Below are 26,712 nucleotides of genomic sequence, written 5' to 3' on the forward strand. Positions count from 1 at the left end.
GAGCAGAGCACTGCACATTTTTTGTTTCTTACCAAGATAAAAAAAAACTTTAGATTTAAAATTGTTAAATTATTTATCTTGTTTTAAGAGTTAATTTCTTATTTTAAGATTTAACATGCTTATTTCTAGATTAATAATCTTAATTTAAGAAATCTTGTCAAGTGAAATTATCTGTCCATGCAGCAAGATAATTTCCCTCAGATTTAGTGTTTTTATCTTGATTTTTGACAACCCTTTTTTGCAGTTCTGAATTTTTGCCATATGGCTGACGGTCACAGTGGAGTCAATAATGGCTTCCCAGTTGCATTACAGAGAATTTTAAATGAGAAGTAGAATACGGTGATTTAGATTTTTTTTAAATATGACTATTTTAAGTTTTGATTTAGTTAAATTTTTTTGACAGAATGTTTTTTGTAGACATGATCCATTCGAGGGCCTTTGGAAATTTGAAAATTCAATGATAATTTGTGTAGTTTTGGTGATTTATTTTAAAGAAAACATGCCTTTCTTTTTTACCTGTCTGAGGAGACTCCACATATCTGTCCTCAAAGATAATGGGCAGGCTGTTCCAGTCTCCATCGATGTCCAGGCACTCAACAGGTAAAGGAGGCATCTTGGTCAGGTATTCTGAGCTCCGCACTTCTGTTGCTATCTGGCCATGTCTGTTTATTCTAAATGAGCAGAATAATCTCATGAATACACTTCTCTCCATTTATAGTTCAGTAATTCATTCTTTCCTTCCTGAGAAGGTTAATACTTACAGTTCCTCTTGAAACGTCAGAGATATCTCTTTGGGGTGTTCAGTGAAGAAGTACGCCTCTGAGAATCTCCTGACCTGGTTTTTACAGACACAAACAAAATCGTTTTCAACAGACGAGTCAGACATTTGAGGTCTGCACACAAAGAGAGATTCACATCACTTCTTCTGCTCTGACACAAGCTTGATCCAAAAGCTTTCTAGTCTTTCAGCTCCTATTAGAAATGCATTATCCTTGAAAGTCAGCCACTGTGACAGGCAAATCACCAGGAACACTATTTCTGGTGTGTTTTCCACCGCACAATAATTACAGAATAAGTGTTAATTGAAATCCGAACTCCACTGGTGGGTGGAGGCATGACAGTATCCCCTCGGGGTAATCTAAAACCAAAGCAAACATGTTCATTATTTTCAGACAACTGAGACGAAACAATGCCACATGAGAGAGCCTTCGGAGCTACTCCACAGTGAATATCTTCATATTAAACAGCCCAGTGATTAGATAGAAATAGCACTGAAAATCATATTAGCTTGGCCAGCTGGGATTATGCCACTGAGGTTTCAAATGGCATCTTATCATCTCGCTTATTCCATTTGTAGAGCTCAGATCACTGCGACTCTCCAGTGATTGGTCAGTTTAAGCCATAAATATGATTTTTGGCTCACAATTCATATGATATATTTTTCCTGGTCCAGTATTGAGGTTTCTTTCTTATCACAGCAGGTGTTAACGCTAGTTTTACTGTTTTCACATAATTTTATGGAAGCTGTGAGAGGCATTAAAGAAAAACCATTCTGGTGATCCATGTAATAAGTCTGATTGAAATTGTTTTCTCTCTTGTGTATAATTTAAGAACAGGTGGAAAAAGATTTTTCCTGGATAATCTTTCTGAGTTGCTAAATTTTCATTTATCTGTGAAACAGGTGGACAAAAACTTTTGCCAACAAACTTTTGGCAAGGTTTTTTATTGGCTGAAATATGTGCCACCAGAAACTGAATTCAAATTATTTATATTTGAATTGCTTAACTTGAATAATTGCATTAAAAAACTGAATTTGAATCACATAATTTGAATTAAAATTTTCTGCTAAGAACATCCGGGTAGTTGAGGCAGAGCAATCGAGCGCAGATTACGCATTTTCGGCCAATCAGCACTTCCGTTTTTTTGTTCCATTTGTTGCCAACCGGTTGAATTTTAATTGTGAGAACTGAATGTTCAGTTCCAAACTAATAAATTCAATTTCAAATTACAATTCAGATTATTTTTTTCAATGCAATGATTCAAATTGAACAATACAAATTAAAATTATGTGATTCAAATTCAGTTTTTTAATGCAATTATTTAAGTTAAGCAATTCAAATTCAAATATAAATAATTAAAATTCAGTTTCTGGTGGCACATATTTCAACCCATAATTTTTCCTCATTTTTGTATTTATATAATATTTGTTGTTGTAATACTCATTTCAGCACCCATACTAGAATAGAATAGAATAACAGTATAAAGGGTATTGCACTGTTTGCCAAGGCCATTTGCCTGGTTCTCCGTGTTTTAAAGGTGAAAAAGAAAACAAAATTAGAAAGATTATCCTTGCAAAACCTTTTTTTCACAGCGCAAAACACTATTTAGATTGAAAAAAAAAAATTGGTTCACCAGAATTGTTTTTCTTACTTGCCTGTCAGGGCTTCCGTACATTTTAATGTGGTGAGAGAGAATTTTTATTCCATAGTTAGTTAAACCCTTAAGAAAATTGGTCACATGCCTTAAGGAGCTGCTTACAGAGCTAAAATGTTAATGGTTATGAAACCCATATTTATGGTTCTGTAGTATTTTTGTATTTCGGTGTGGGTGCTGAGGATATAAATGGCTAAAATTAAACATATCAGTACAAATCGTCAGCATTGCACTCTAATAGGCTATTTGGTCTGCGGCTCAGAGAACACACAGGATATGTTGGCGTTTGAGCATTGTATAAGCACGCCTTTGATGGAGTGTCACTCTCACCCTGAGCGTGTGATGCTCCTGGGCCAGATAGGAGAGGATGTGGGGGTTGAGCACAGCGGCCTCCAGGAAGCGGCTCCACAGAGCAGCCAGCTGGGAGCAGAGCTGGCTCACGTCCCTGCTGATCTGCTCCGCTACTCTCTCATGGCCTTCTTGCAGCTGATGGGGACACAGATGGGTCAGAAAAAAATAAATACATGTATATTCAATGTGAATACAAAGGTCTCCTACCATTTTATTCTCTGATTCAAATAACGTGGTGTCTGCATGTTGGAACCTGGTCTCACAGGAATCCGTGAAATAGCCACGGATTCGCTTAACCCAAAATCCGTGGAATAGCCATGGAATAACTCAAATTTCCGTGAAACTGACACGGATTTTGCTAAAATGCAAGTTAATGACAGTCATATCCCGTGGCTATTCCATGGATATAAAAAACATGGCGGACAGTTCTCTCATTTTTAGTAAAAAAATCAATATTTTGACTTAGTTTCTGCATGAAAATGGATTTTGATCACATTTCTAGCGAGAAATATATGTTTTATTTTCTAAATATTCACTCAGTGAATGTACATAATCACTTTGTATGTTGGAGTAGCCACGGGATATGACTGTCATTAACTTGCATTGTAGCGAAATCCGTGTCAGTTTCAAATTTGAGTGATTCCGTGGCTATTCCACGGATTCCTGTGAGACCATGTTGGCAGTTTGTCTGACTTGAATGCTTTTTTATTAGAAAACTCTCTATGATAAACAAACCTAGTGTTTTAACCCATAAGAACCCATGGTGACACCTGTGTAACAAACACTTTAAATCTTCTAGAAGCTCCCATATTCAGCTTGATGCTTGACCTTAACTCATTAAATGGCCAAGTTGAAACCCATTTAACAATTCTAATCCATTAATAGTTTGTCCTGCGTTGCATTTAACTTGTTCTCACCATATTTCCTGAACAAATTGAAGTCACAATTTTGATATATGTTATGGAGATGCAAACAAAAATGGTTCTTTGTTTTTATTTATTATTGATTTATTCTTATTTTGTTACTTAAAAACAAATCTGAAAAATAATTTGTTGTTAAACAGCACCTTTAAAGATAAATGTTGTGGAGATGCAAAGAAAAAGGCAAATTTGTGTTTCTGTAAGCAGAAATGTGTCTTTTTTTTAGTTTTAAAATAAGAAATATCATAAACATAAATACCATAAACGCCCAAAGTAACGTATATGTCACATCACAGATCTTTGACATGTAGGGGGAGAATTTTTATTTAAAACATCATAAATGTGTTCTATGTGGTATATCCCCCATCATTTTCCTTTAAGGATTACTGGGTCTGGGTTCTTATGGGTTAAGGGCTTTATTGACCAAATAAAATATTGTAACTAATATCATTGTCTACGGGAGATCTTTGATATCCTCCCTCATGAAAGATTACAAGCTGCTGTAAAGGGCAAGGATGAATTATTCTTAATTTTTTGGACATCCTTCCTTGATTATAAACCTGTAGATCTGAAAAATCTGCTGTTGATGGGTAGACAGTTTTCTGACTGGCGATCATGAGTGCCTATTGCGGACTGGAGACAAACTAGAACTGTATTTTTTCTTTCTTTCTTTCTTTCTTTCTTTCTTTCTTTCTTTCTTTCTTTCTTTCTTTTTATAAATGATTATGTCACTGTCATTGTCTTGGTCATTATGATTATTTTTACCCTTCTTTTTTTTTTGCCTAACTTTGTATAGCGTGTGCTGTCTGTCGGGATGGGGCGGGGGGTTCTGTTTCTGTGTTTTGTATTGTTAATGTGTCAATAAAGTGTGTTTAAAAAAAACAAAAACTAAAAACAAAACTAATATCATTGTCTATAATCTAACATCAACTGTCCTACTTGTCTGGAGCCATTCCTTTAGAATCCGCCCACTCCACCAAGTTCACTGATTCATCTGGCATTGTGACATTAAACAGTAGTTTCTTTGTTAAAAGACAATCGATCCAACAAGCACAGTGGTGGGACTAACTATTAGCCAATCAGGAACACTGGCAGGACTGACGCCGTTGTCAAGCTGTTGTCAAGCTGTTGTCAAGCTGTACGCCGGAATAAAGGGGGAGTAATAGCAACAATGGCCGCCACAGTAGACAAGATAGACACTGCTTTTAAGGCTGTTCTAAATCTATGAAAAGTACCAATTACTTTGTATACTGCACTCTGCTTTGAAGGCATTTATTCAAATATAAAATCAGCATGTTGGCATGGCTATGCTGCAGTAAAATAAAATAAAAAATATTTATTTTTTGCAGCATTTCTTTTTTAATTAATCCTATTTCATCCTGTATTAGTTTAATCTAGAAAGGATAAGAGCAGACTTTTTTTTTCTTTACTTCAAATTTTTGAATAAAAAAATAAACAACTACATCAAAATTACAATAATATATATTATATGTGGATGTAGTTTGTTGAATGAACATACCTGTAACTCGATTGTGAGCTGATTTAGAGTTTCTTCTACAGGCAGAACCTCTGTGGGGAGAAAAGGGATTTTATTCTACAGTATGAACCAAACAATTAGACAGGGTAACGGCAGATTTAATGACATAAAGTTATATCCTTTATTTTTGAAAATCATTCAAATACTAAGTAAATCAAACTTCAGATCAGTTTCAAATCTTGAATAAAAACACAAATCTGTAAAATAATCCAAAAATCTTTGGGATTGATTTAAACTATGAAAGGCTGATTACAGACTAAATTAAAAATGTTTAATAGTTTAAAAAAAACCCTGAAATCTAATGACTTATTACTTTATTTCACTGCATGTATTTGACAGTTTTCAGCCAAAATACTTTTTTAGGACATGTAGAAAAAAATTATTACCAACTTTTTCCCCCCCTTTTAAGGCAACTCATGACCCAAAAAATGATATATAATTTTCATATTTTTTATTATTATTTTCATAATTATTGGTCAATTTGAGTCAAATATACAAAATTAGGCCTGATTTCAAGAAAAAAAAAGTAATAAAACCTGATTTTTTTTTCAATAGTTATAGTGAAATAATAATTTCTGGATGGGAACGTACAGAGTAGGTTATGTCAACTTTTAGTGAAACTTATGTTTTGAAAACATTGTTAGGGCCTAATTTTCAATTCCAATGTGTGCATGCATTTGTGCTTGTGAGTGTGTGTTTGTGCATCCTTGTGAGAAGACATGTACCTGTGAGTGTGTGTTTTTCTGATTGTGTGTGTGTCTCTATGACTCTGTGTGCCTGTGTGTGTGTGTGTGTGTGTGTGTGTGTGTGTGTGTGTTTGTGAGTGTGTGCATGTGTCTTTATATGCATAATGGACAATATGTGCAAATATATACGTTTTGAGCTCGACCTCTTGCTCGCTGTCCTCCTCAACAATTTCAATTCTATGAAAGTTAACCTATATTAATCGTATGTTGAAAATGATTTGGGGTCAAAAAGGACCCCAGGAGAAGAAGGTTAATGTAAAACATTTTTAAAAAAAATCATAAATATAGTCAGTTGTTGATACAATGAGAATAAAAGCATTTTAGGGTTAGTGACCTTGTTTGCAGTTGGATGTGTCCTGTGAGCTATTACAATGGTTGTCTATGGGGAAAATGCTTTTTGGGCTGCAGGAGGACTTTTAGCTGCAATACTGTGAGCTGAGCGGTGGCGTTGTTACCAATGGGAATAACTGTAGCAGATTTTCTACCTAAATATAGTATAGTTTTGACATCACAACCTTACAGTGTCCTGAGGGCTTATTTAAAGGCACAGTTTCTAAATATACAGACTGTGTGTATTTCTCAGTGGATTAAGTTTTGATACCTACTTACTTACAGTATTTATAGAGCACCTAGACCTGCTTTATAAAAAAAGACATGGAGATATTTTTACAATATGGGACCTTTAATAGTCATATTAAGTCAAGTAATATTGCAATATTTCATATCATGTAATTGTACTCTGAAAGGAGACAGCTTAAACAGTCTTCTTATTTTGATACTGATACTTTAATTTGAAAGATCTTTTGACAGTCTTGTCTTTTACTTGAATCAACAATGTGAATACTTCCAACAATGAACTGCATTAATCTTTGTGGACATGAAGAACGAAAAGAGGTTGTTATCTAAAACCTACACTGTAAAGAATTTACTGTGATTTTACAGTAACTTATTGGCAGCAATTAACAAGTAACTTACTGTAATTATTATTTACAGTAGAACTACTGTATTTTTATTTACAGTACTGGTTTCTTTACCGTCAAATAGAAAACAATTGACACAGATTTTTTTTGTTGTGTTCACAGTACTGATTTGTTTACTGTAATAAAAAGCAGTTAAACATTGTGATTTTTAATGGTACTGTATATGGCAATACGGCACAGTGCACAATGCTGTTAAGTTGATAATAATTTAATAATTATTTTTTATAGAAATAACTAGTAATTGCAAATAATTACTCTATACTCTATACTCTAATACATTTACTGTGATTCTCCACAGTAATGCTTTGAATACTGTAATTTCATCATTAGGATCGATTCTTATTGTAAATTATACAACACTATACTGTAAAAATCCAACACAGTGATGAACTGTGAATAATACAGTAAATAACTGTAGATTTCACAGCAATTATTTACAGTGTAATGCTCTAATACTGGGATTTCAGACAGTTTAAGGTCCAAAAACTAAAAATATGATTGCAGCACTTTTGCCTTTAGTACCTGAGTCTAGCGGAGTTTGCGGGAGCTGTGGGATTTCTTTCATCAGTGCAGAGTGGTAGGTGTGCAGGCCCCTGTGAGCCACCAACAGGAGGCGACAGAGTCTTCGGTGCCACGTATGAGCTCTCTGCAGGCAGTTCTCACTGGGCACATAAAAGCTCCCCTGCAGAGACGGAGACACAGAGGAAATGTCAGCTGCTATGTAGGTCACTAGTCACCTCTCAGCAAATGGCCTGCCTTAATAACAGACATGTACACATACTTGACCTTTATACTTTAAGAATACAACTGAATTACTTGTACAGGCTTGTCACTGACCTTGTGTTTAAGGGAGCTGAATGGGAACGAATAAGATAATTACTTGGAAGATCAAATAGGACGTTAGAAAACAAATGGCCCTTAAACACAGCTTGCTGCGAGCTGTAAAAGCAGATCAATACGTGCATGTGGCCAAAGGAGGATGTAACGCATCCCTGTTATGACCTTTAAAAGTTAAGTGTGGGAAGTTGACCCAGAATCCAAGACGGCAGCGTTTGTCTGGGCTTTTATGAGTAAAAGAAACAAGAAGAGTTGAAAATCTTTTCTTTTTTTTAAGCTAAAATCACACATCAAACATTTAATGATGCCAAGCAGGATGCAAAACTAAGGGAAGCAACCTTAATGAGGAACATTTAATGAAAAAAATTAAGGAAATATACTGTTTGGACTGAGTAGAGAAAAATGTTATAGGTAACACTTTACAATAACCAACTAAGTCATGTTTATAGATGGTTTATTAACCATTTACATATACATATTATACATATTTAATTGGTAAATGTTTTCAATCAATTTCTTAAAGGTATATGAATAATTTCAAAATCATTAACATACGTAATATGGTATTAAAAATGTTATAATGAGTGCAACTAAAACTATTAATAAACTATAAATAAATAAATAGTTTTAATTGAATTGTTTGTTGATGGTAAAGTAACTATAAACTTACATTAATATATCATCTATTTTCCTATTTATATGTGATTTACTTCGTGCAAATTATGTATTTAACATTCTAACTGGCCTATATACGGTTTATAAATGATGATTAAACATTAATAAACTATCTGTTTACCATTTATAAATGATGGTTATTGTAAAGTGTTGCCTGGCTATTTTTTTTTCTTCATTAGAATGTACTGTGATGTTGTCATGTTTGACTATTCCTGACATAAATGCAAATATAAGTATCAAAAAAAGAAAAAAAGAAAGAAAATATGTATAATTCCTATAGTTCAAGTACAATATATTTTAGTATTGTGTAAATATGAGCTGTAATAAGGAGCATCTTTCCAGTAGATGGCTCTCTAACAATGCAGTAGATGTATAAAGTGCATGTTCACCGCTGCAATAAAATGAGCATACAAGTCACCAAAGACGTGATACTATAATCACGTCCCTCATTTATCTTCTTGAAGAGCTAATGGCCTTCTATCCAAATAGCTATCATTGTACACATCAGCTGTCATGATAAGGAGGCAGGGAGCCTTGAATGTGACTGCCCTGATCATTCTCTGGTCCCTGACCTGCAGCCGTCCGCGACCCAGCCACTTCTCCCCATGGCTGGGATGTTTTGGCAGCGCCAGTGTGGTGCTGTGAGCCTTGAAAGGCATGTATTCCTGAGTATCTGGGGATGTACTGTAATTTGCCCCAAGCAAGTAAAGTCTCGGGCCCTATCATCATACCTGTGTGCGCTCTGTAATTGCAGCAGTGCAGTATACCCCAAACCAGGAAGGAACATCTGTATGTTTACTTTCATAATTCTTTTTACCTTTATAGAGGCCTGCCTGGAGCAGTCTGAGAGCGAAGGGCAGAGAAAAATAGCTATTTTTCAGTATGAACTAGTCATTATCCTAAAAGCATGGTTTCTCTCTGTTTTGAAAATGTCTGGGATGTGCTGTAGTTTTATTTGTTACCTGACAGGAGAATTTCTGCTTTTGTTTGCCGACGCTGATTAAACTTTTACAGTTCATAATCGCAGTGTATTTCTCAGTGTCCAGTCAGTGCTGCTGTCCAAGAAATGTTGTATTGGTAGAGAAGGAGAGCATGTTTGAGACAAGGTTAAAACAGTTTGGGATTTTTCATCATTTTTTAATTTCGTTGTGAATTTTTGTTTTCAAATGCAGTTAGTTTTAATTAGTTTTTAGAGTGAGTTTGCTAGTTTTAGTTTAGTTTTTATTGGTTTTAGTGTTAGTTTTGGTTTTTTGTTGGCTTGAAATAAGAAATTAACTCTTAAAACAAGATAAATTATCCAACACTTCTAAATCTAAAGCTTTTTTTATCGTGGTAAGAAACAAATAATTTGCAGTGCACTTTGCTCGGGCCGGTTCATCGCTGCTTGCAGCTTTAATTTATCTTGTTTTAAGAGTTAATTTCTTATTGTAAGCATACAACATGCTTATTTCTAGAGTTAATACACTTAATTTAAGAAATCTTGTCAAGTGAAATTATCTGTCCATGCAGCAAGATAATTTCCCTCAGATTTAGTGTTTTTATCTTGTTTTTAGACACACCTTTTTTGCAGTGTATAAGTGAATTGCACTTTGATACTGTATGTTAATTGTAAAAAAAATGACGTTATGTTGCTTTAATGGTAAATAATGAGAATTAAATAGAAATATAGGGGTTATTTGCTCATTGCAAACAAACTTATACCACATTATTAGCTGATATAATCTATCAATTGAACAATAACTCTATAAAAAGAATGAATGGGGAAAAAATAGAACTCCTCATTTAGCAATCAAGCTACATGATACAACTAGCTAGCAAAAATCAGAAAGTGTTACTTTAATTTAGGTTACTATCTGTTGGTTAACTGAAATATATATATATATATATATATATATATACTCCAGTAATAGGATGAAAAAAATGACATGGTAACATATAGTCTTTTGGCTCAGACAGTGCAGTGTGGGCTGCATTATGTGATCAAACAATGCACTGTGTATGCAGAGGGTTGTAATTTTACTGAATTCATATTTAATGAGAAGCTGGCAACACATCTATACATGTGCTGCTGAATGCACTGCATGGCTGATTAAATGGGCATACGTTTTAACCAAATCATGCTGTAGGACCTTATATTGCTGGAATTGTTAGCTTCCAATTGCTGTTATCGTTAATTGCAATTTTAACTTGCAACCCTGATTGGGGTTTTTATCAAAAGCATGACTTATTCCCCAAAAACCTCACTTCAAAAGGAATCATTTCCCTCAGAAAACAATGCTTTTATACCACAGAGAAAACTTTTTTCTTCCTTCTTGAGATGCAACAGCTGACATCAATGAAAATCTACAACATGTGATTTTTTTTTATAAATAACAACATGACACTTAGAGGAAATGCTGTGGTGTTAAAAGGGAAAGTGCTGAAAATGTAGTGTAGCCGCAGGTAGAAAGCTCTAAATAAATAAAGGTGAAGGAGGAGGCGGCGTTGTGTGTAGATTTCACCTGCAGCTATGTGGTACGTGGCGCTTGTGAGCAGAACTCATTACTGTGATCAAACGAAACCCCCCTGCTTGGCTAAATGCAGAGCTTATTAAAGTGCCCAGCCAGGGGTGGGAGTAAAAACCAGGAGGAGTGTTGAGTGGGGGGGCTACCGAGGCGCTCATTAAGATTTACAGTGTAGACTGTGACGTCCACAGGGACCTGAGAGATGCATGTTATAAAGGATAGAAGTACATGGAAGCAGCAGTTTTTCAACTGTACACAAGTCACAAGTTGTAATTATTGGCAAACACAAGAAAGAGAGAAGAGATTCTGATTGGAGATAATGACTTCATCATGAAAAGAAAATAAAAATGGTGCAAAATGGCATTCAGTCCAGAAAATAGTCAAAAAAGACCACAGCTGTGTCCCAAGGCCAGAGCCCAAAAATACATTTGAATGGTGACTAAATTAATAGAAGTCATGAATCAGTTTTCACTCTTAATCTACTTGATTTTGAATGTGTTACTGATGCAGTTCTGTTCTATATTATTTCTATACAGTAGTCACTACAGTCATTTTTCATAGTATACTGTTTTAGCAGCTATGCAAAAAAATCAACATACATTTTATACTAACAGAAATTGACTGTTCAACTTTGGATGTCAATCAGCCTGTAAAACTCTTATGAGTGGATGTATAAAGAGAACTGGATACAGTGTTGAAGCCAAAAAAGTTTGACCTCTGTTTATAAAAATCGTCAAATCTTTTATTGCTCTTCTGCATTGGAGGCCCATAGAGCAAATACACTGGAGACTTCAGCTGGCTAGGAACATTGTGTAAAAGGTATTAAAAAACCCCAGAATGCATGAAATTCAGAATTCACATTGTGTATTTACAAAACACAAAAGTTGATTAAATGGTAAATTAACCTACACTTATATTGCCTTTCTAGTCGATTTGCGACCACTCGAAGTGCTTTACGCTACACACTACGCTCATTCATCCTTTCACACACACATTCATACTGGTGGCAGAGGCTACCCTAAACGGTGCCACCTGCCACCATTGGGAATTCATTCACACACCGATGAACGCAGCATCAGGAGCAATCTAGGGTTCAGTATCTTGCTCAAGGATACTTCGACATGTGGGCTGCGACGGTCAAGAATCGAACCACTCTACCAACTGAGCCACAGCCGCCGATTAGATTTGAATATTTAATATTTTGTCCACCCATCCATTATCCTAAACCACTTATCCGGACTTGGGTGGGCTGGAGCCGATCCCAGCTGATATTGAGGCGAGGTACACCCTGGACAGCTCTCCAGACTATAACAGGTCTGACACATAGAGACAGACAATCAGGCTCTCATTCACACCTACAGGGCAATTTAGAGTCACCAGTTAACCCTACCCTAACTCCTGTCTTTGGACTGTGGGAGGAAGCCGGAAGACCACCTCATGCTGTGAGGCACCAAGAGTGCTACACCACCTTGTAGCCCCAATATTTATTCTATGTATTGAAACCTTTTTTAGATTCAGGGTTTACATAAACCAAAAACAACCATATGTATTCTGGCTGTACGTTTTCTTTCTTTAGTCTCTTTTCCTATGTGAGCATACTACATACAGCAGCAGTACAGCAAGGCTACAACAAATGACAGTGTGCATACTTGCAGCAGCTTCTCCCTGTCCTATTATCTGTGATTACGCTTTCTCCTTTAGCTTTTTTAGCTTCTTATTTTAGTGAATTCTCTTAATGGTTTGTTTAGTCTATTTTATATAATGCTGTTGAGAACAATACGTTCATGTATTCTATGTCTGTGCTACGGTAGTGAATATAATCTTGAATACAGCATTCAAAACTCGATTATAATTGGTGTGAAGTATGGATTTTTGACATGCCAAAATTATAATTAAAAATGATCCTGTTAAGAGTTAAGGTTAGGGTTTGACAGCCCTATTAAAGACATTCACTTGTGCATTTATGGGGAGTTACTCACTGGAACTATTTCTTGAGCAGGCATAGTAGCAGCCTCAAGTATTTCTGTATGACTATATATTTTCCAGAAATGTCAAATTATTTCTTTTTTCTCCAGAGTGTTTTAAATACAGTTTACATAGTACAATCTGTACACGATTAGTACTGTATGGAACACACCCCATCTCTGTAGAAACAAATGGATAACTGCAGCAAACCTGTATGTTAAGGTGATTAAAGAGCCATAAAGTTATTTAGTTCATATATATATAATCATGACTGATTATTTTGATAATAGTAATTTGATTATCACTTCTGTCATCATGCAATCTTGCAGTTTAACTATACAGTAAATGGGAATAGAGGCACCAGAGGGAGGTGACAAGACTACACCATCATTTCCAAAGAGAGCTGCTATCACTTCCAGATGCTGAGCCCAGAGCCTACATGCCTGGGCAGGTGGGTTAATCAGATATTATGAAAAGCCACAGTGCAGCACAGTAATAATCTCTGTGTTGGCCTCTGGTCTTTAAGCCTTAAGACTCCACGGAGCCCCAACAAATGACAGATTCTGAGGGACAGACTGGTCCAGGATCAGCGATCCAGATCAGAATGACTCTCTGCTTGGCTCTTGGGCTGAATCCTGTTGCTTCTGGGTGACATGCCAAAGCAAATCACAACTAAATCCATCGGCCTCTGTCCCTAAACCGAGATCACATTTACGTCATCGGTTGGCATTTAGCGGCTTGCTTCGAAAAAAACAAAAAAAGGGAACAACCAGCTGAGCGGAGACTGGCTCATTCTATGCTGTTTTCAGCTTTGTGAGACAAAACAGGCTTTGACTGTTGCATTTGAACACAGCTGAACTGCTAAAGGTTAACATACCTCAGAGATGACAGGCTTGCAGTAGCCAGCTCCGAACACAAGGTTCTCTACAGACATGGCAGATGGGTCGCTCGGGCTCTCTGGCGAGCCCTTCCCCAGCCAGGAGCCCTTCCCTGTACGTGCAAAGCTGCAGAGAGAACAGAGAGGACACATGCAGGGACAAAGCATGAGAGTGTGTGTGTATATGTGTATGTGTGTGTGTGTGTGTGTGTGTGTGTGTGTGGATGTGTGAAGAAAGACAGATAAGCTGAGAGGTGGGAGCTGCTACTGTTCCAATCAATCAAGTGCTGCAGTAATCTATGTAATGCATGTATAAATACTGAGTTTATGATATTGAAGGCTGAATTCATCAGATAAGTGTTTCTATAAGTGTATCCATACAAGCAGCTAATGGATACATTCTTAAATGTGACTACCAAAACAAATAGGAAGGAGGAAAAAGCTGTGCTAGCAGCTCATTCACTTGAGTTATTCTGTTCTTGATATTATATGTTTATTATATATGACTGCAATTATAGTCTTCACAGTAGAAATCTACATCTCCCTAGTATAGTCAGTTCAACAGCAACTGTAGCAAGGCACAGCATGCATGTCAAGCTTTCATGTTGAAGATGTGTGAGGTTGGAAAGTGTAGTGGTTTAGCTTTCAGGAATAAACAGTTTTTATTAGCTATATCGCAAGCTGCAATTGTTCAGGTACTAGCTTACTCCATGGCAAATAGGTCTATGTAGGCCTATGGGCTGTTTGACGCACATATGCAAATAACTTAACCCTAACCCTAAATGCAAGACAATATGATTAGGGGTGGGAATATACAAACTTGAGTAATCCTAGATTTAAAAAGCCAAAAAATGAACTGCAAAGTAACCAGAAAGTAGCTGCTGTGCAAATTTAAGTTTTGGGCTGCTTGAGCTAAGGTGGGCCATGCGACGGTAGGCCTGCTGGGAGTCTACCATACAGATTGATAGATTGCTCCCTGGTATGTATTGCTACAGGGGAACATAGGACCTTATTTGGGAAAAACGGGGAACATAGGACCCGGGGAACCTAGGGATAACCCCCTTTATAGGGAACCGAAGGTTTATTGCAATTAAGTCACAGCTAAATCTGTTTGTTTTGAGTTCATACTGCTGTAGTCATGGCAGTCAACCGGACCAAGTGGCAACCTCTGGGTGTGAAAAGTGAAGCCAATGTGAGAGCACATTAAACCTGATTCTTTCTAATGATCAGCAGGGGGCAACTTCAATGGTTGCGAAATGAAGTCAGAATGTATACAGCTGGCTTAATTAACTAGCAAACTACAGTTGATAAAGTCTGCAGGCCAGACTCGTCATTTCAGCTGTCAAATTGTTTTCCTCCATCTTAACCCTTCTAATGCACAACATGGGTCAAAAATGACCTGCATTCAGTTCCCATGTTATTTAATGCTTGCTGTGTGTTTCTGTGCTCTATCTTTTGATATCAACTTATTTTATGATTGAATATTCCAAGTATTTTTTAAATATCTTGTTTTTTAAAACAACTGATCTTTATTTCCATTTTGCCTCTCATACTTAAGAAGAAAAAAAGTTTTTGTTTTATTACATAGCTAGCTACTTGGCTAAGTAGCTTGCTAAGCTAACTACTTAGCCAAGAAGCTACCAAAGTAGTTAGCTTAGCAAGCTACTTAGCTAAATTCTTCGCAAAGAAGTTAGCTAAGTAGTTAGCTTAGCAAGCTACTTAGCTAAAAGATGGATATGGGTCATTTTTACCCCATGTTGTGCATTAGAAGAGTAGTGACACAAAAAGGGAATTTATTTAAAAATTAATTAAGGAAAACATAAAATTAGGATGTATGGTAATCAAAAACAAACTAATTGAGGAAATCCTGGAATACTGAATGATGAAAATAATTTATTGCAAAGATATATAACATAAAAACTCATACATACGGGTCACTTTAGACCCATATTGTGCATCAAAGGGTTAAATCAAAGACCAATTGTTTTAAAACTTACTAAGATTTTGAAGATGTTAATCTGCATGTTATTATTCTGAACAGGATATGTGCTGTGCAAAAGTGGAAAGCTTGACAGGCATAGCAACAGTAACTAAGAAGGACCGGGCATAGGAAGTGGTCGATTGGGTCTCTGGGGTCGGATCATATCAAAAGGGTCTTTGAGTGATTTCAAGGTCTTTGAACTCTACCTGATTAGCGGCTGATGTAAGGCAACCAGTGAAGCATGTATGGAGACAGAAATAACGGACAGGTGGAAGTAGTCGAACATGACAGGGACGTGGTGGTGGAGGCCTCTCCGCGGGTGAAAGTGGAGGCTGAGGGTCCGACTGCTGATCAGAGGGACAGTCGCTATCTCTGCCAGCCTAGGGAATGGAAGAAGAGCTATATCAATACACAAATGACAAATTAACTTAACTGCTTTTTCCACATCTCAAAGGTGCCCTGCCATTGATTCAACATCCCATTGTTCCCACAGGATCAATAGTCCAGGGGCCTCAAGTATCAAAGAGTGCGTAGCTTTCATACTGAAAGATGGCATACTCCCAAAACTAGAAATGTGCGTCATGGAACGCTGTGCAACTGTAGCGTTAACATCTCCATGTTAAACCAAAGGGGAAACAATCAGTGATCGGTTTGACACAATAATTAAGGCAGGTTATCTGTGAAAAATGTATGCGCTCCATAATCAGAATCAGAAATATTTCATTGATCCCCGGAGGGAAATTCGGAATATATAAAAATAGTAGAAATAGCAGAATATATAGAATTAAGAAAATATACAATCTTAAAAAACATACAGACTTCAACATACTATCATTGCACAAGTAGGCAGCAGTACACAGGTGAAACCTAGAATATGATAATAGATGAAAAAAAATAATCTACCCCCTCATATTTAGAGCGGGTTATTGAGGATGGAAAATTTCCCTCCATTGTCCGAGAGCTATAAACTGTAAACACAATGCCAGTTGTGTGTAGTTTGAGTTTAGATATGAAACACATTTTAAATAGAGCATAAAAGACAGTAGTTTCCGCCAAACAAAATTTTGCGGTGCCACCGCACATTCTCACAGCAAGTTCACGTCATACATGTGGCGTGTGCGGGAAAAACATCGTAAGCAATGTTTTTGTGCGTATGCAGCTTTGATACATGAGGCCCCTGGTCTGTAATTGTGACTAAATGTTGCTATTCCTGAAACTCAGCATTGTAACATAACTGTCAAGAAGCACATCAGCAGTTACTGGACTCCAGTGTGAATTTTCGGACTATTGGGCTTACAGACCCATATATCCAATAGGGTGTCTGAACAATGATCAGTGCCTGTTTGGCAATGGACAGCAACAGATGAGATACTAAAAAGTAACAAAAACACAAATAAAACAATTAAAATTCAGATAAACTGTACATTACAGCGCTGATTCAAATCTACAGAGAGTACAGAATAATGAAATGCTAATTAAGTGATTTTATTGCAACTGGTAGAAAGGAATCTTTAAATTTATTCCATCTGACCCTGGAGAGTCAGTAGCTCAAAGAAGCAGCTCCTTTCCTTTTGTCTGACTCTTTAAATGTCTTAGAATGTGGAGCATTGTTCACTAACAATTTAACATCATTACTAAGGCCCTGTAGCCTATTCTGCCCTACAAATTCTAACTGCAGTAACTACGCAAACGGTAAAACTGAGAAAAACTGCTTTAACATTTTTTAATGTGTTTCAACTGGCTGGCCAAATTGGTTATGTCGATAAGTGATATGACACTTTTTACTACATGTACTGATGATGTAATTTTTATGCTCAAAAATGAAAAAATGTAGTTATAGCATTGCTGTAAAAGGTTCTAATAGTAATGCAGAAACAGAGTGCACTAACCACAATGCTGTTGTCTTCTTTCAGCTTTTATATTTTATATTTTAGACTAAATATTATAAAGATATGTTATATTTTAGCCTTAATATAATTTTATCTCACTTTTTACTTGATCACTATCTAGATAATAATTTCCCTTTCAAATAAACATATAATTTATATTATTTTTATGTTTAAATTTGTATATATATATCCAAAGCAGACTGTGCTAAGTGCAATTACTGCTTGGTTTTGAGTTGGATTTTGTGGTTTTTATATAATTATTTCTCTGAAATAAAGCAAAATTGAAATCTAAAACTTTCATCAAGGAGTTCATTTTCAGTTATAACTCAATTTTGACCAAAAATGTAGTTACTGCAGTCAGGCTTTGTAGGGCAGCATACTGTCTTGCACTAATGAAAGAACAAGTCTGTATTTTGACTGGAATGGTAATGAAAACCTAGTAGATATTCTACAGTCCTAAAAATTCAGTAAAAGCAACCATTGTCCACGTCAAGATACACACAAGGAGCTCCATAATTCAGTCCTGTGTACCGTTGACAAGTACTATAATCACACAGGTATGACAAAAATGGTGAATTAACAGTTTAAAAACACAAACACGACACTACACTTTACTAATGTGCAGCTTCTGGTTGATACAAGAGTGGTGCCTTTACAAAAATAGTGCCTCTTGCCATATGCTAATGAAAACCACCCATTTCTTCTGATGTTTGTCCCAAGCAAACAGAAAAATCACAGTAATCATGTAATGCTAGAACAGGAGTTGTGATCAGGTGGTTAAAGCAATGGCTGTGAGCCAAAAGGCATAATAGACCTTATTCATGCCTAGTTAGCATTCTCACTCTTGCATAAAAGCTGCACAGGGGGAAAGTCTAGTGGTCTCTCTCGCTCTCTCTTCCTCTATCTCAAACACACAAACAAACATTTCCAAACTGCTCAAAAACCTACTGTTGCTCATTGTCGGTGAAATGAAGATCCAGCTTCAACTGAAAGTCCACTTCACTCAAGGCTTCCTCCACCTGCAAAACATTGGTTCAGTAGTGTTGTTAGTGCATGGACATTATAGGTGACATGGAGGAGGGTAGACAAAAAATAATGAAAATGCCACATGGGTAAATACTTTAATTGTCAAGTAACTTCATGAAAACAAGACAAGCAATGCTGTGGTGGTGTGAGTGTGGTGTGGCCTGTTTTAGCTTGAGTGCCAGTTTACATTCATTATTTGTTCATTTGTCTTTTTTTCGACATGAGGCAGATTCCCCGGAACATAGATTCTGATTCCAATTCAAATAAACATTAAAACAATTCTTCTCATGGATTTTTAACTTTTTTTTTAATTAATATGATCAACACAATAGTTGTTCATGTTGCAGGCCTAACCTTGTAACAATGGCAATAATGGATTATGTGAAACCCTGCAATATGTTCATAACATTTTTTTATGTCCAATGCCAGTATAGTTAAAATTCATGTCTACTATGGTATGGTTAAGGTTATGGTTACGCAACCAAAACACCTGGTTGTAGTTAAGGTTAGGACATGGTTAAGAGTTAAGATATGGTGAGGGATAAGTGACTGAAACACCTGGTTAAAGTTAAGATATGGTGAGGGATAAGTGACTGAAACACCTGGTTAAAGTTAAGATATGGTGAAGGATAGGCAACTGAAACACCTGGTTAAAGTTAAGATATGGTGATGGATAAGTGACTGAAACACCTGGTTAAAGGTAAGATATGGTGAAGGATAGGCAACTGAAACACCTGGTTAAAGTTTAGATATGGTGAGGGATAGGTGACTGAAACACCTGGTTAAAGTTTAGATATGGTGAGGGATAGGTGACTGAAACACTTGGTTGAAATTAAGATATGGTGAGGGATAGGTGACTGAAACACCTGGTTAAAGTTAGGTTGTGGTGAGGGATAGGTGACTGAAACACCTGGTTACAGTTAAGATATGGTGAGGGAAAGGTGACTGAAACACCTGGTTAAAGTTAAAATATGGTGAGGGATAGGTTATTAAAAAATATGGTTAAAGTTAGGTTGTGGTGAGGGATAGGTGACTGAAACACCTGGTTAAAGTTAGGTTGTGGTGAGGGATTGCAACTGAAATACCTGGTTGAAGTTAAGATATGTTGAGGAATAGGTTATTGAAACATCTGGTTGAGCAAGGTTTGGCTTGCCTGGCATCAGACATAAATTACAGGTGTGGAATCTTACAATATGGATGTTAATTCATATAAATACTGGTCTGAACCTTTTCCATTTTGTATGTATGTGTGTTCCATTGTATGTATTGTCTTTTATTGTAGCCTTAAGATTGAGGTCAGATACTCTATATGATTTATTTCATTACCTATGCCAAGGAGGTTATGTTTTTGGTTCAATCTGGCAGCAGTATTTTGTGAAAACTATTGTTCATAAAACTGTGTGGAAAGGTGTGGGCCAAGGAAGAACCCATTCAATTTTGAAGCCAATCTGAATCACAAGGTTGATCCACAAATTAATTTTCATCTTCAACATTGTGAGATAAAGTTTGGCCTTGATGGAGGTCTGTAATCTCTTACGCCCTTGTAGTTGACAACAGTAATCCAGTCATCCTTGGTTGAAAAGGTTTCTCCAAATTCTGTGTGATTTTCTTAAAAGCAGCCAAAAGCACTATAAGTCTATCTGGGATTCAGCCTAGGTATAATGTGACAGAGAGGGAGCCATCCCACTACTACTACTTTGCATAGAACTGGCCAGCCTTGTTTGCAATGCTGATTTAGTTCTTTTTAATGACGTCTTTCTATTCACTGTGTGATCACCAACTTGCATCCCATTTCTTTTAATCTGATGTAGGTTGAACATAATTCAATTAATCTCATGTTCAAAGGGCCATAGAATACCATGGCTTATGGAAACACAGAACACCTATTTGAATTTGAAAAACAAAGTGGGAAAAAAAGGTATGAGGAAACTACAAAGGCAGTGCCCGAGAGTGGAGTCTTTTGAAGATTGAGGTGCAGTGTTGCTAATTAAAATAAAGGTTATACACAGTTGTTCCTCTCTTTCTCCTTATGTTCATCTAAAATGTACACCAATACTGCACGGCAAATATACAGATCTTTGCAGTTCTGTCCAGTATGGATGTTCTGATTGATTAAGCATACATACGGGTGTACTCAGGGGACATAGGGGCTATTTTTGTCTGTGCTATCTGTAGCTGTGAGCGGCAGATAACCTCCGGAAGGTTAATGAGCGGAGAGCCTTCGGGAGGAGAGCTTACAGCTGAAATCTGATATCCCTTAAAGCTCCTCTGTCTCCACACCTTCACACGAATGTCTTTAATGAAATCTTCTAAAATTAGGAGTCATGCAGAGTCATGTGAGACAGAATGTCCACATTGTGACTGAAGCAGGGATCTTTTCCACAGTAATCCAGGCTTCGTTCTGTGGACAAATGTCACAGCAGTTGAGCGATGGTGCGGGGTAATGTCAATGTGTGAGCTATGGCTATCATATGGATGATTAGCTCCGAGCGGGGGCCATCTTAGCTCCCCCACATCCCGGCCTCGAGTCTGTCTCACCGCTGTCACCGCTGATCAATTTGAGCTCCGGTGGCTCCCAACAACAAAAACAGGCAGAGTGAATATTTGGGATCGCGCCCACGGTGAAACCATAAAGGACAGTACATCAATAACTGTCTGGCAGGTTTACACGCCTGATCATTTCAGATGAACATGAGCAAGGGGCACAGGCAATTTACATTTGTCTGTCAATTAAAGCACATAAATTCCAAGAGGCAAGTTGTTGAACTCAATAATCCTCAAAGTGTTCCTGTGTCGAGAATGGTTAGGACTAAATTCTTTTGAAGGAGAATATTGTAGCTAAGAATTAGTAAAATGTATCTTCGGTGGTCAGGGCCAGCCTTAGTCCTTGTACCATTTTGCTTTTGGGGCCCGAACTTCAGACAGCCATTTCAATGCCTTTTTAAACCAATGATATCTCTGGTTAAAGAGAAAAACTGGGGGCGTTTCGGTGGCACACTGGTAGAGAGCAAACCAATAAGGCTTAGTCCTTGTAAACAGGCGGCCCAGGTTTGAATCCTGCTCAGAGTCCATTCCTGCATGTCTTTCCCTCTGTTTCCCCCTTTCACTCTGTAAGTCTCAGTATAAAATAAAACTGAAAAATGACCCAAAAATAACTTTCAAAACAAAGAGAAACTTAGGGCTGGGTGTTGTGGCCCAAAAAATGATAAATCTCCCAATATAGCATGTTTTCTGGTAATTTAATAAATATATAGCCTAAATGAAAAGAAAAAGTATATTAAAGTGCAAAATGAATATAGCTGTGTTAACATTACAGGGAGTGCTGTGTCTATTGTGCACTTGATCAGATGTTAAATGGTAAATGGACTGCACTTATATAGTGCTTTTATCCAAAGCACACTGGTGCCACCTGCCACCATTGGGAATTCATTCACACACCGATGAACGCAGCATTGGGAGCTATTTGGGGTTCAGTATCTTGCTCAAGGATACTTCGACATGTAGGCTGCCATGGTCAGGGATCGAACCACCAACTTTCCAGTTATTGGACAAACGCTCTACCAACTGAGCCACAGCTCTTAAAACAAGATAAATTAAAGCTGCAAGCAGCGATGAACTGGCCTGAGCAGAGTGCACTGGAAATTATTTGTTTCTTACCAAGATTAAAAAAACTTAAGATTTAGAAGTGTTAGATTATTTATCTTGTTTTAAGAGTTTATTTCTTATTTTAAGCGTTCAACATGCCTATTTCTAGATTTCACAATCTTAATTTAAGAAATCTTGTCAAGTGAAATTATCTGTCCATGCAGCAAGATCATTTCCCTTACATTTAGTGTTTTTATCTTGTTTTTAGAAACCACATTTTTTGCAGTGTAGTAATACCATGATCCAAGTAATGGCTTGTTCTGGATGGACATGAACTCAAAAATGGCTACACCCAAAAGCCACTGCACTATTTGCTTGAAGTTATGAAATTTAGAGCAATTGATCCAGCAATTTATTTTGTTTTTAGCAATGGATTTGGCAAGTTGGCAACAGTACAAGTCTACTGACATTTTTGCAAATGTCAGAGCAGAATTACTCTTCCATTATTCAGCCTTATTATATGACTTCATTACATTAACTGTCTTAAATCTCTGTCATGAAAAGGAAGTATTGTTTGTATCAGGCAGTAGGAGCGGGGCACAGAAACATGTAGGACGGGAAAATGGATGATAAAATGCATTAATTTATGGTCATTTAATTCAACTATCATACAGCTGTTTTCACTGTAATTATCTGTAATGCATTTTACAGCCAGGCTACTGATAAAATGCATGCAGCCAAATGGCATTCCCCTTTCTATCTTGTTTGTGCGTTTACGTGTGCGGACAGAGAATGTCACCAGTATGACTCACCCGTTCTCCATCCAATAGCAGGTGGACTTTGAAGTTCATACAGTCGTTCACCGTAATCTCCTCATTTCTGTAGAGGATTTGAAATATCCGGCTGAACACGGTGCCGTCGTAGACCCCCGCAGAGCTGAAGCTGCATTCTCCTGATGTGGGACACAGCAACATGCACAATTAGCACTGTCAAGAATCAGCTTGTTGGTACAACAGTATCACTGATTCCCTGCAGCAGTCAGTAATTTCACAACACGCAGAGCTTTAAGAACAACACCATCATTAATTTTTAATTGATTGAATGCGTTGTCTCTGGAATACACTGTTTTTAATAATAAAATTATAATGATGCATTGCCTGTTTGCAGTATGTGCTCTGATTTTGTAATAAGTACCCAGATTTTGAAAATAATGAATGAGTTTTGAGAAAGTGTGACCTGACATTTGCCAGTGTTTACTAGTATTGGTTAGGGATCTGAGTGTGTGTACTGAGATCTGGAAATGTTTGCGAAGATTTGTGAAAATGTGTATTAGTATTATTATAGCAGCTCACGTTACTTGAAACTAATGTTCAATGTCTCTGCACTTTCGAGGCAGCTTTCGAGGACACCATCTGAAAGCTGGGAACCTCAAGATTAATTTGAGATGCAGCTCAACACTGTGTCGAGATGTTCTAGTCATAAATGTGTAATAAAAATGAATAAATAAATGTAATTAAGCGATCGCTGCAAACGAGAAATAGGCTGCCCCCAAAAGATGAACTCCACAAAGCTACAAATTTCTCTGTAAAAGTCAGATTTTTAGACTAATCAGAAGACAGTCTTATTTTTATACATTCCTTTAATGACAGATGTTAGATTTACTGCAGTCAGAGGCATTAATTTAAATCCGGTGACATAGATGTTTGAACAAACATCACTATGAAGTGTAGTGGTAGCAAATCATCTGATGTCAAAATCATGTCAGAAGAGATGAGAAGTTTTGTTTTGAAACAAAATTTTAAACTGAGCCATGTTGGTTTTGAAAAAGCTGACTCTTCAGAATGAAACAGATCACTTTTATATGGTCAAAAATCCCCCCCAAAATAGCACATAAGGACCCCAAGACCTTGAGAAACACCATGGAAAAATGAATGCTGGTTTGTGCTAGACCTGAATTTTTTTGCCATATTGAGGACGTAAACTTTTGTTCTGTAGACTGATGAAACAACACATCGAAGTGAACACACTGTCCACTACATGCTTCACTGTGCCCTTGCTCATCTGAAGGAAACTGGTGCTTATGTGAGAATCATGTTCTTTGATTTTTCAAGCGCATTCAACACCATTCAACCCAACTTACTCAAAAACAAGCTCACAGAGATGGGAGTGGATCTTTCCTTTATCTACTGGGTCACAGATTACCTGACAGGAAGACCACAGTATGTCAGATTTGGGAACTGTGTTTATGGGACATTAATGAGCAGCACAGGGGCTCCACAAGGCACTGTTCTGGCTCCATTCCTGTTCACACTGAACACAGCGGACTTCAAATACAACTCTGAGTCCTGCCACATCCAGAAGTACTCGGACGACACTGCTATTGTGGCGTTTATCAGGAATGGACAGGAATCTGAATATAGGGATCTGATAAAAGCCTTATATATTATATATATATGGCATATTTATCAGTTGTTTTTAAGCTCAATAAACACAGACAATAATTTCCCCCATTTGTTCAGGATGTTGTAATCCTCCAGCAGACATGCAAACAAATTGATTTTAGCAATTTTTAATGTTCAATTTTGTGATTTCAAATGGCTCCTGCAGTATATGCAATATTATTTCAGTGTTCAACCTCATAGATTCAATTGGGCTCAATTTCGACTGTTTTCTGGGTGCTTTCTTACCTTTAGACTCATCGACTAGCCTAAGTTTAAACTTCCCTTTAAATGTCAGGGAAAGTAGTCATTAGGAACATCCCTACAGTGAACACTGATTTTACATCTACCTGCCTGGCATGTCCAACCATGTTTGGACATGTTGCAGCACTCTGTGTGCACCTGATGGCTGTTTACTCGACTAGCACATCCTCCCCTGCTCTGCTGCTATCCAGCTGCGAGCCGTGAGAGGTCTTTGAAGTCCCCTGCTGAGGTTGTGCTCTTTTCAGCCTCATTCTTACTCTCCCTCTCTCCACAGGCCTCCTCCTGATAATGCTGTCAGTACGTGCAGCATCAAGCAGCCCCAGCCAGGATGAGGGATGTGTGGGAGCGTGACTGTTGTCAAAGACTTGGTGGATGTGTGACAAAAATGTCGTAATCCCTCTGGATATGCACTGTATGTGGAAGGAGTTGTGTCTTTGTGTTAGCACTGTCGCGCCGCAGTGTGATGATATTTGATATTTTCTGACATGTCCCCTTGTGTTTGTGTTTTTCTTTGGGTTTCGCATCCACCGTCTGCACACAGACAAGTGAGGTGGATTATATAGACTGTACAGTGCGCAGGAATTAACATAAATGATTGACCTCTGAAGGGCTCGTGATCTCCCTGGGTGCTCTGGTGCCCTCTCTCCTGTGCCGGGGGGCCCTTTAGTGTGTCCAAAGTGACTAAATCAATGAACTGAAGCTGCTGCAGTCGCCCTTGAGACTTTCACACACTCACACATACTGTACTTCCTTTGAATGCCAGTTTGTTTTACAAGATTGATTAATCGTTAAATTATGTACCAAGGGAGCAGTAGTGATAAGACCTTGATAAGAATGCTGCTTTGCTGAGATCTCGGGTTTAACATCGATAGCAATGATGACTGCAAACAAAGGGGAAGCAGAAACCTCTACAATGTAATGCAATCTAACACAACAGCAAACACTATGAGGTATTCTTTTATAAACCTTTCAATGTGAAAAATATGTTGTTTCTTCTTCAAGAAATTACAAAGTGTCTCTTTAATGTCTTTGGAAGCCCATTTTCTGCCATTTTATCCAAACATAAATAGATAAAAAAAAAGAACAAAATAGGACTAAAAAAAGAACAAAAACATTTTTTTTCTTCTGATTGCATCATAAATATGATCCTGGTTAATGATCCACAACTAAAATAGTATTTTTGATGCAATACTCTTTTGTTTCTGGCTACCACTTTTACCTGAACAATCACCATAAAATTTTACAATGTTAGAACTGAGACTTCATACAACACCGACAGGGATCTAGGCAGAAGACAACACATGAATAAGTGCCATGGGTTAAGTTAAAGTCCAATAGTAGGTTGGAGCTATCAGGCAGTGCATAAGGACAGTGCATAGAAGTTTTTTCCCCTCCATCCCCATTTTATTTCATTCCACATCATCCATCATGTTATTCATACTATTTCAAAATCGTGACTTATTAAGTCATACAGTTTGACTTATTTGGTTAAACATGATTTTCCTATAGAGAAACAGAAGGACTTGGTCTGGTCGTAAGAAAAACAGCCCAGGTCGCTTTGTTTGTCTCCCTGCCATTGGGGAACAGATACAGAACCATCAACATCTGAATAAACAGAGTGAAGAACCACCATAGGCCCAGTCACCCCCACCCTTGTGTAGTAGCTGAAAATAATAAAACTGTAAATTCCCCCCTACTGTACTC

At 37.2% G+C, this 26,712-nt stretch overlaps 1 protein-coding gene across 2 annotated transcripts in view; it reads right to left on the reverse strand.

Moving 5' to 3' along the window:
* Positions 1-26,712, reverse strand: part of fam135b (family with sequence similarity 135 member B) — a 74,925-nt gene that overhangs the window by 18,426 nt on the left and 29,787 nt on the right. For both annotated transcript variants that reach the window (XM_059349636.1, XM_059349637.1), the window contains exons 4-12: positions 23,119-23,258; positions 18,644-18,714; positions 16,013-16,186; positions 13,826-13,952; positions 7,490-7,649; positions 5,224-5,273; positions 2,764-2,919; positions 762-835; positions 517-671 (exon numbers count right to left, since the gene is read on the reverse strand). In XM_059349636.1, the coding sequence (XP_059205619.1) occupies positions 517-671; positions 762-835; positions 2,764-2,919; positions 5,224-5,273; positions 7,490-7,649; positions 13,826-13,952; positions 16,013-16,186; positions 18,644-18,714; positions 23,119-23,258 (1,107 nt within the window). The remainder of the gene's footprint in view (positions 1-516; positions 672-761; positions 836-2,763; positions 2,920-5,223; positions 5,274-7,489; positions 7,650-13,825; positions 13,953-16,012; positions 16,187-18,643; positions 18,715-23,118; positions 23,259-26,712) is intronic.

Source organism: Centropristis striata, chromosome 14 (genome assembly GCF_030273125.1).
Source record: "Centropristis striata isolate RG_2023a ecotype Rhode Island chromosome 14, C.striata_1.0, whole genome shotgun sequence".
Classification (NCBI taxonomy): domain Eukaryota; kingdom Metazoa; phylum Chordata; class Actinopteri; order Perciformes; family Serranidae; genus Centropristis; species Centropristis striata.